This window comes from Gossypium raimondii, chromosome 8 (assembly GCF_025698545.1).
Source record: "Gossypium raimondii isolate GPD5lz chromosome 8, ASM2569854v1, whole genome shotgun sequence".
Classification (NCBI taxonomy): domain Eukaryota; kingdom Viridiplantae; phylum Streptophyta; class Magnoliopsida; order Malvales; family Malvaceae; genus Gossypium; species Gossypium raimondii.
The window spans coordinates 49,909,948-49,920,926 of NC_068572.1; the positions used below are offsets into that span (position 1 = coordinate 49,909,948).

At 36.1% G+C, this 10,979-nt stretch overlaps 1 protein-coding gene across 2 annotated transcripts; it reads right to left on the reverse strand.

Moving 5' to 3' along the window:
• Nucleotides 1-295: 295 nt before the first annotated feature.
• LOC105791906 (uncharacterized) lies at nt 296-2,781 on the reverse strand. 2 transcript variants are annotated; one of them, XM_052635385.1, is made up of 4 exons: nt 2,513-2,781; nt 2,136-2,172; nt 1,987-2,018; nt 296-1,036 (listed from the first exon to the last, which is right to left on the reverse strand). In XM_052635385.1, the coding sequence occupies exons 1-4, from the start codon at nt 2,641-2,643 to the stop codon at nt 574-576; spliced, it is 663 nt and encodes a 220-aa protein (XP_052491345.1). In that variant the 5' UTR covers nt 2,644-2,781; the 3' UTR covers nt 296-573. The 2 variants fall into 2 exon arrangements, with proteins under 2 accessions (XP_052491345.1, XP_012475662.1); XM_012620208.2 differs by lacking the exons at nt 1,987-2,018; nt 2,136-2,172 and having other exon boundaries at nt 2,513-2,770.
• Between the last annotated feature and the right edge of the window lie 8,198 nt (nt 2,782-10,979).

Here is a 10,979-nt window from a genome sequence, read left to right on the forward strand (position 1 = left end):
ATCTTCAATTCTTGAGTTAAAAATGATGATAAACATCGAATGTATCCCCTATAGCCTTTTGAAAATGTTGATTCCAAACCCCGAGAGTTTCGAAGTTTGTTCAATCAAAGGACAACCAATACCTCAGTTCTTCAGTCGATTTTGGTTTAAATGTAATTTGATGTAATAAGTACCAATCGGATGAAAATGAAAGTCCCTTCTAAACAAGATTGCTACTGCAATTACATAAGAGTGGTAATCAAATTTAAGTAAAATTCAACGTTCTCACAAAGAGTGTCCAAAGAAAATTTCCATATGGCAATGGCAAACCAAATGATTCACAGATCTTGTATAACATAACGACAATGTCATAACATCCGTGTTCTCCAAGCAACAGAATGCTGGAACATATAGACTCGAAAGAATATACAAAACGGAGATGACAAGTACATTTTATTATCCCATGAACAGCCCAAACACAAAAGCAATGTATCCTTTCAAAATAACAGTTTCCAGCACCAAACATAACCCCCTTCCACGACCATAGCGAGTTTCTGAAGTCCACAAATGCAAACGGAAAAGAGTTTCAAATCTTCAGTTGTGCAGCATCCATTGCATTATATCCTTTCTAATAACTCCTTCGCCTCTTGTGTAGTTCAACCTCAGTGTGTGAGGTCCATTGATGCTCAAATGCCTGTACTGAGTCATGTTTCCTGCGGCCCTTGGTGGCCGAATCATCATTGCAATTGTAGGGAGGGATTTAGACAGCATATACGTTGATGAACTAAAAAGACGTTTATCAGCTTCACTGTTTCGTGGTGTCTGCAAGCTTCTAGGAGTTTTTGATGAGTTATTCACTTGCTTTGTGATGTTCATTTTTGCACTGCCGGTACCATGGTGGAGTTTCTGGTGGCTTGGAGGTCGGATTTGAGCAGAAGGTTTCATTTTGTCAAGCCAGCGGAGGATCCAGTTACCAAGGTTCCTACCAACTTCCAAGTCTCTCTGTTGTATATTCTGGTGAACCTTGAGTGCTATGTCAAATACAGCACGTGTTCGTCTGGTCACGGAAGAGATACAGTTTCCAATTTAGAAGGGAAACAAAAAGAAAAATTAGAGGAGGTATTTTCGAGTCCACATCACAAACAACTGATACTCAGGATTACATTATTGTCTATACATTAAACTCACTACCCATAAGCAAAAATGATGGAACATCATCACAAAATTGAAGTCACTTCAACATTGGTGAAACTCCTAGAAATAAAGCATAGATTACAAGAGTTAGTTCAGGTGTTTCACCCATATTTCTCTCTTAGAAGCAGTGCACTTGGTGGACGTTTAAATCATACAGTAAGGAAACCCGCGGAACTTTATACAGTCATCCTGCACCTACCTTATTAGCTAAAGAACCAAATCACTGAGGTTGTGCAGCATGCATAGATCTCAATTTAAAAACATGAAATATTTTGCAGCTTTTTTTAAGTACATATTTGCATGTAACTGGAAACACAAAGAAAAAGAAGAGAAGGTTGATTGATGTACTGAAAAGGAAAACATCACCTTCACACACTATAGCAACTTCATACAGATATTGGCACAAATCTTCATTTTCCACTTAAAAACAACTCTAACTATTCAGCTAAACATGGATTGTAATGAAAATGAGGCTTCATGAGGCCCAATCACAAGCTCAGCTAAATACCATGGGCATGTCTTGGGCGAAAAAGTTCCGTTGAATAATACTTGGAATTTATGGTGTTGACATAAATATCTCAAAACTACGGAGTTGGTTATAGGAAACATAAAATTCAGTAAAGGTTAGAACCAACAGTTGAACAAAACGAAATCAAACACAAATCAAAGAGAGAACATAAGAGAAGGAATGCAAAGCACTCCTTGAGTTCTACTACAGTTTCAAGTTATCCATAAGTGCACCTGCACCTTGTGGGCATTGCCAATTTTCTTAAGAGACTAAAGACAGGCACCAATGGTGCATATGAACAGTACCTGTCTCTCCTGAGGCAGAACGATGAGCTCGGCTATAAATAAAAAAAGAAAGTCGTAAACATCCGATGCACCTGTATGTGCCATTTTGCATTTTCAATGAAAAATATATGGAAATAGACCCAAATTTGACAACAATGACCAGTTCTTACATGTAGAGACTTGAGCCCCAATCTTCCGATTATCTTTCTGAAGACATGAAAGCAATTTAAATTCCTAACTCCTGTAATCAAATCATCTAATAACTCCAAAACAAACACGAACACTGAAAATTTTATCCAACTTATTGGAAATGAAAGATTCATCAAGGCACTTCATCACAATCTAATACACATCCATTTGTCTCAATCCCTCAAGCCCAATGATGGATAGTACTAGTACAGCTAAATAGTATTCAAAATATAGTTCCCATGCTGATATTCAATAAAAGCAACCAAACCGATCAAGAATCAAAAAGAAACAACGCAATAAAAATAAAAATAAAAACACGGCCACTAAATTTAGGAGAGAAAGCGAGGAATCTTTTTACCTGTGAACAAATTGTCGAATCCTGGGACGCTTAGGGCTAATAATCCGACGCTGAATCTTCAAAGCAAGCCTGTAAGTTCGTTTAAGCCCCAAGAAATAAGCCGTCCCCAATGTGATCTCCCACAACACCATCTTTCACTCTCTCTTGCACCCTTGACTTTCTTATTTTCTATCTTGGGTGTTTTTATTTCTATTCGTATCTTTTCCAGCAAGTTTGTTTTGGAGCCGCCAGAATTTTCAATCTCGTGTGCCGCTGTTGACGTTTTTCATCTCAATTTAGATCTATCCAGATTTTATCATGGACCAACAAAAGTTAACAATTTCGGCCCAATCATATCTTAATTCTTTGTAAAGGGTTGAAATTTTAATCATTTAATTTTAAAAATAAAATTATTCCAAATGTTATTGTTAGGCAATGAAGTCGAGAAGATCAATTTTTTAAATAATGACTTATTTACATGTAATGTTGTCTATTAATTATGTGTATGACGCAGAAGGCGGATCTGTAATCAAGTTGGATTTTATTTTTATTTTTATTTTTCTTAATCTAAATTCAATTCACTTATTAATTTTTCACATAGTTTTAATTATTCTTTTGCAGCCTAATCAATTTATTATTTTTATTTGTATAAAAATTAATTCAATTTTATAAATACTAATATTTTAATTTCTTTACATATCTATGTTGTACTATTAAAGTTATTTATGAGATTAGGATTTTTTTCTATTCGATGCAGTGACGGCGTAGTGGGGATTTAGGGTTTTAAAATGGTGAATTTTCTTTTATAATTTATTAAATTTTAAATTAGTAATGGTAAAATTGTATTTTGGCCTTTTTAAAAATAATAAAATTTGATTTAACCTTTTAAAAATTATAAAAATATAGACTACTAAAATGATGAAATTACATTTATACTATCGTAAAAATATACTATTTAATTCTGCCCAAAAATTCAAGCTCCACCGCTTATTCAATAGAAAAACGAATTAAATTTTAGACTAAACGATATAACAACCTTTTCAATTCCAAATTAAGGTTATATAATAGGCACATATTTTTTATTACTTTTTTCACGTAAGAATTTTATATATATTTTTATACCCCACACCGATAAGAACACATGGCAAGTCAAAAAGTTGCTTGAGCAGTAAACTCATCAATAGCTGATCGGAAGACCACTCACAAGTCTCACTTTTCGTCATTACTATCTGGACAAGTACGAGCCATCTAATATCTCAACCCCTGGGCTTTCATTAAGGATGTGATGTCATTGGTCACCAAATACTACGTGGGTTCAACCTCTCTATACTGTCAAGTCAGAATAAATGACAAGATCTTCCCTATCAACATCTTCATCCCATCGAAGACATTTGCCCACGTTTCGTAATGATAGTTAAATGACAAGTTTAGCACATTAACATCATTTTACATGAAATCCAACCTATAAATACTTGCAGGAACAATGGAAAAGGGATCAACTCTCAAAATAAACTAAGTCTATACTCTACCAACTTATCTTAGTACTTAGACTGCATACCCTATGTAATGGCTAAATTTAAGGTTATCGGAACAGTGGTTTCGGGACCACAAATTCGATGAGGAAAATTTTATTTTTCTTATATTTTTATGGTCTACGATTCCACAAAATGATTTAGTGAAAATTTCGTTCGAAAATTTCGACGTTTGGGCACTCAATTTAGTTAAAAGGACTAAATTGTAAAAAGTGCAAAAGTTTAGTTCTACATGTTAGAGGTGTCCAATTGTTATGAAACTTTAAATTGGAGGTACTTATATGGTAATTAGACCATTGGTTAAGTTGGTAGACAAAAATGGACATGAGATAAGTGAAATAGAAAATTTTTAAATTAGGGGCAATTTGGTAATCTAGTAATTAAAATGAATTAAAAGGGAAAAAGATGGCAAATTATGCTCATCTTCTTCATAGTGAACGAAATCAGCAAGGGGGGGAATCCATAGTTAGGGTTTTCAAGCTTCCAAGCTCCATAGTAAGTGATCCCAAGCCTTGTTTTTAATGTTCTTTACGTTTTTGAGATCCTGGTAGCTTAATTTAGCTTATTTTAGCAATAATTTAACCTAGGGTTTTTATTTGGAAAAATACCCATAGGTGAAAAGTGTTTATTTTGATGTTTTATGATAGAATATGAAGCTAGAAATTATGTTAAACAACTTTTGCTAGCCGATTTTAAGTGAAAACGAGTAAAACGACAAAATCGGTAAAAATACCTAATGCTCTTAAGTACATGTTAGAGTGGAAATTTGATGTTGCCATAGAAGGGAAAAATTTTCAGCATGTCATAAAACATAAGAATAAGGGATGAAGTTTAATTTCCGAGCCTTGGTGCAAAAATGTAATTATGTAAAAGTTTAGGGGCAAAATCATAATTTTGAAGAAGTTAGAGTCGAGGGCTGTTTTGATGAATGTGAGTATTAAATAATTTAAACTTGCTATTTTAGATCAAGAAGAACGAAACTCGAGGTTAGACAAAGGGAAGAATAAAGTTGAAGACTAAGTTGGTGAATTGGACTATATTTGATACCGAGGTAAGTTTACGGTAAATAAATGCAATATTTCAATATTTATTATTAATGCTGTTATTTTCCAGCAATTATGAATTTATTTTATGAATTTATTTGATGATGATCCAAGCATGAAATGATAGAGAATTAAAGTTAAAAAGCCCCGTTGATACATAAGGATGGTACTGCATACGAATGTCATGACATTTGGGTAAAGAGATCCCATGTAAGACCATGTCTGGGACATGGCATTGGCATCCTTGAGATCATGAGAGGTCCCATGTAAGACCATGTATGGGACATGGCATGGGCACCGAGACAAGAGGTCCCATGTAAGACCATGTCTGGGACATGGCGTTGGCACCGAGATGAGAGGTCCCCTGTAAGACCATGTCTGGGACATGGCATGGGCACCGAGACAAGAGGTCCTATGTAAGACCATGTCTGGGACATGGCGTTGGCACCGAGATGAGAGGTCCCCTATAAGACCATGTCTAGGACGTGGCATGGGCACCAACATGAGAACATCCCATGTAAGACCATGTCTGGGACATGGATTTGGCATGTTATTATCAGAAGAGACCCAAGTATCCTTATTATTTCAATGAAGCTCAACGGGCTTGTAAACGAATCATGTTCATGAAAGTTCAGTTTAAAGCATAAATGGCAAGCTCAGGTGAGTTATAAGAGTTAAGAACTTATTATACTATCAATTGATGTTCAACGATGCAGCAAGAGATGAGTAAGTTATGCACACAAGTATTCTGTAACAGCCCGATTCTGGGCCTAGTCGGAATAGTGGTTTCGGGACCACAAATCCGACGAGGGAAAATATGGTTATTATTATATTTTTATGGTCTACAATTTCACGGAAATTTTTTGTAAAAATTTCGTTCGAAAATTTCGACGTTTGGGCACTCAATTTAGTCAAAAGGACTAAATTGTAAATAGTGCAAAAGTTGAGTTCTACATCTTAGAGGTGTCTAATTGTTATGAAATTTTAAATTGGAGGTCTTTATGTGGTAATTAGACCATTAGTTAGTTGATGGACAAAAATAGACATAAGAAATGGGTGAAATAGATTTTTTTAAATGGGGCATTTTAGTCATTTGGTTATTAAATAGAATTAAATGGGAAAAAGATGACAAAATATGCTCATCTTCTTCATGGTGAACGAAATCAGCAAGGAGGAAGCCATATTTAGGGTTTTTAAGCTTTCAAGCTCCATAGTAAGTGATTCTAAGCCCCGTTTTTAATGTTCTTTGTATTTTGGAGTCCCAGAACTTGGTTTAGCTTATTCTACCATTAATTCGTGTTAGGGTTCATATTTGGAAAAATACCCATAGGTGAAATGTGTTTATTTTGCTCTTTTATGGTGGAATATGAAGCTAGAGATTATGTTAAACAACTTTTGCTAAGCAATTTTAAGCAAAACGGTAAATAGACATAATCGGTAAAATAATTAATATTCAAAAGTATGTGTTGGAGTGGGAATTTGATGTTGCCATAGAAGGAAAAATGTTCAGCATGTTATAAAACTTAAGAATAAGTGATGAAGTTTAATTTCCGAGCTTGGGGACAAAAGTGTAATTATGCAAAAGTTTGGGGCAAAATTGTAATTTTCAAAAGTTGGGTGGTGGATTATTTTAATAAATGTGAATATTAAACGAGTTAAATTTGCTATTATAGATCAAGAAAGACGTGAAGAGTATATCAAACGGGGAAAAGAAAAGATAGTGGAGTAAAGTGCAAAATTACGATATTTTGCACCGAGGTAAGTAAACACGTGACTTAATGTATTATTTTGATATTATTTGATATATGTTTAGATTTATTTGGAATTAAAATAAATGTTTGGCAATATCCTAAAATGTTGTTAAATTGGGAAAGGTGATAAATGGTTGCAATATATGGTTTATGGGTTGAACACTCGGAATAAGTTTAGTATGTTGTATATAAAAGGGGTTGCTGTGTGCTGATTCCCCGATTCATGGGTGGTGCTATGTGCGTGATCCACCATATCTTTGAAATGTGAAAGGGGGTTGCTATGTGCTGATTCCCCCGAGGGGTTGCTAAGTGCTGATTTCCCGATTTCATTGGTGGTGCTAAGTGCGATATCCACCATATCTTTGAAATGAAAAGGGGGTTGCTATGTTCTGATTCCCCCGAGGGGTTGCTAAGTGCTGATTCCCCGATTTCATTGGTGGTGCTAAGTGCGATATCCACCATATCTTTGAAATGAAAAGGGGGTTGCTATGTCTTTGATTCCCAGGGGTTGCTAAGTCTTGATTCCCGATTCGGTGGTGGTGCTAAGTCGGGATCCACCAATAACGGTTAACATTCCGAGTGTTCAACGAAAAAGTATGGAAGGTGAATATTGCCATATGGTGGAAAATTTTATGGGGTAAATATTGATTTGAATACTGAATCGACCCATGTATGAGATGGGAGAAAATATCAAAAACGCAAAAGGAACGATTTAATTATAAACTGTGTTGAACAACAGCAATTGGGTAACTTTGAAAAAATCACCATAAATGGTGGAAAATGAATGGGAAGCTGAATAATATATGAAATTGAAGTTGAATGTATCTATTCTCATATGAAAGAAATAGAATAATCAAAAGAGTTGTATTTTTGGAGATATCTGAATTTTACTGAAACAGGGCTGGATTGATTTCGAGATCCCCTGTTCTAACTTTGGAAAATTACCAAAAATTGTAAAAAAATAATTATGGCATGAAATTTATATCCCTGGAATCCTTATTGAGTCTATTTTTATTAGAAACAAGAGAAACCATTTTTCAAATTTTTTACAGAGAGTTAAGTGAATTTTAGTGAGGAAGGGTCAGAACCATTGGGCAGTGAAACAGGGGAAGGTTTAATGAATAAACTGTACTAATTGGCCGGGTAAAAAATTCTAAAATTTTTATGGTGAAATGGTATATGAGTCTAGTTTTAGGGAAAATTTACGGAACTCAATTTGGAGCCCTGTAGCTCCAGCTAAAAATAAATTAGCGACTATGATGCAGAAAAACAGCTTGCTGGAAATTGCCTAAACAATAAAGTTATTCATGAATAAGTTTATATTTTGGTGTAGTTATGGGAGTAATTACTTATTTATCATGTGTTTACTTACTAAGCTATATGCTTACTTGATTTTATTTTTCTCTTGATTATAGTGACTTCCAACAACTCGGAAATTGGAACGAAGTCGACAATCATCTACACTATCCTTCACATTTGGGGTATTTTACTACTAGTGTTCAAATTTTATGGCATGTATAGACAATTTATGTAATGTGGGATCATCATGTAAATATATGTTATGGTTCCTTTTAAATGTAGTGTTTATTAATAGTTAATCTGTATGTGTGTTTATACAAATGAAATTGGTTGGTATATTGGAATGTGTTCTAAATTTGCAGGAGGTTTAAGCAAAAATAAGTAGGAATGTTGTCAAAATTTTTTAAAAATTTAGTAATACCTCATACTCTGTTCCGGTAAGGAATACGGGTAAGGGGTGTTACATTTTAGTGGTATCAGAGCTACGGTTTAGTCGGTTCTCGGACCAATAAAATACGTGTGGAAGTCAGTCTATACATGCCATAAAATTATTGTGATAGTGTGATGATTTCTGACAATTTAAAATTTTGTTTTATATAGTAAATGGATCCTGATCGAGGTGTGGCAGATGATGTTGAAAGTAACGCGCCGGCTCTCGCGCAAGTGACCGCAAGGGAAGAGAGTAGACATGAGACACATGGACGGGGATGAGGCTCGGGAAGCCTTCCTCCGGATGATGAGTGATTGGTATATGAGATATGTCCGTAAATCCGAATGTTCCTCCTCCTCCACCCTCCTATTCCTCAACCGGTCCCCGTAGCTCCACCTGAGTGCCAATTAGTGAGATCGGGTAAGCCACCGTTGATAGAATTCAAAGCATGGGGTGAAGATTTCAGGCCAATGTTGATGATGATCCTAAAAAAGCCGAGTTTTGGCTTGAAAATACTATTCGGTATTTGATGAATTATCTTGCACCTCAAGAATGTTTGAAATGTCTTGTGTCTTTATTGAAGGATTCGCATACCGTTGGTGGAAAACATTGATATCGGTGGTTCCAAAAGAAAGAGTTACTTGGGACTTCTTTCGGAAGAATTTAGAAAGAAATCGTAAGCCAACGATTTATTGATCAAAAGCGCAAAGAGTTTCTGGGTTGAAACAGGTGAATGTCCGTAGCGAGAATATGAACGGAGTTTGTTCGGCTTAGTAAATATGCCCAGAATGTGTGCCTACGGAGGCTATTATGTGTAAAAGATTTGAAGAGGGCTAAATGAAGACATCAGATTGCATGTTGGGATTTTAGAGTTAAAAGAATTTGTGGTGTTAGTTGATCGGCCTGTAAAGTCAAGAACCGAGTAGAGAAAGAGAAGGGCGAGATGGAATCTCGAGATGTAAGGAAGAGGACAATGGGCGAACATTTCAATCTCATCCAAGAAGTTTAAAGGGATGGATCCACGACCAACTGGTTCATTGGGTATTCACGCAGAGACCGAGGGAGGTCGATTCGGAGCTACAACTCGAGCTACCTCAGTAGCAAGTGTGGGCAATGTAGGAAACACCGGCCCGAATGTCAACAGTGTGGCAGGCGACATATTGGTGAGTGTTGGGGATTTAAACGAGCTTGTTTCAGGTGTGGTTCCCAAGAGCATTATGTAAGAGATTGCCCTGAGAGAAGAGAGGAAGAAAATTTGCCAAGAGTGGATCGGGTGATATTGTTAGTAGAGGAGACCGCCGAGAAATGTGGGAAGCAAAGTCGATGGTAAAAGTGTGATGAAAGATGCAACTGGAGGATCAGAAATTAGAGCGCCTGCCAGGACTTATGCCATACGTGCTCGAGAGGATGCCTCATCTCCCGATGTGATTACTGGTACATTTTCTCTTCATGATATTGATGTTATTGCTTTGATTGATCCCGGCTCTACTCATTCATATGTATGCATGAAATTGGTATCTAGTAAGAAATTGCCTGTTGAAAACACTGAATATGTAGTTAAAGTATCAAATCCTTTAGGCAAATATGTCTTAGTTGATAAGATTTGCAAGAATTGTCCCCTGATGATTCAAGGTCACTGTTTCCTGGCTAATTTGATGTTGTTACCATTTGATGAGTTGGATGTTATTTTGGGGATGGATTGGTTGATACTGCATGATGCCAAGGTGAATTGTAGACAGAAAATTCTTGAATTAAAGTGTGAAAATAGTGAAATTCTCCGGATTGAAACAGAGGAGCCGAATAAGTTGCCTATGGTGATTTCGCATATGTCCGCCGAAAATACTTGAGAAAGGGATGTGAAGTTTATCTTGCTTATGTGTTGAATCTTGATATAAGCGGGTCAAAGCTTGAATCGGTCTTGTAGTCTGTGAATTTCGGATGTATTTCGGAGGAATTGCCAGGTTACCTCCGATTAGAGAAGTTGAGTTTTCTATTGATCATTACACATCGGCATGCACCGATTTCTATTGCACCGTATCGAATGGCTCGATGAGTTGAAGGAATTAAAAGCTCGATTACAAGAGTTGATGATAAAGGATTTGTGAGACCGAAGTTTTTCTCCTTGGGGTGCTCTGTGTTATTTGTGAAAAGAAGGACGGCTCTATGAGACTTTGTATTGACTATCGTCAGCTCAATAAGGTGACCATAAAGAACAAGCATCCTTTGCCGAGAATTGATGATTTGTTTGATCAATTAAAAGGGGCAACAGTGTTCTCCAAGATCGATCTGAGGTCTGGTTACTATCAGTTGAGAGTTAAAGAGTCTGATGTGTCGAAAACCGCCTTTAGAACGAGGTATGGACACTATGAATTTCTGGTAATGCCTTTTGGGTTGACTAATGCTCCAGCTATTTTTATGGACTTGATGAACCGA

Excerpts from the sequence above, each read along its gene's own strand:
- LOC105791906 (XM_052635385.1), bottom strand. The coding sequence starts at position 2,643 with ATGGTGTTGTGGGAGATCACATTGGGGACGGCTTATTTCTTGGGGCTT. Across the intron at positions 2,173-2,512 it reads ATTCGACAATTTGTTCACAG|AAAGATAATCGGAAGATTGG; the intron begins GTAAAAAGATTC and ends TCATGTCTTCAG. Across the intron at positions 2,019-2,135 it reads TGGGGCTCAAGTCTCTACAT|CCGAGCTCATCGTTCTGCCT; the intron begins GTAAGAACTGGT and ends TTTTATTTATAG.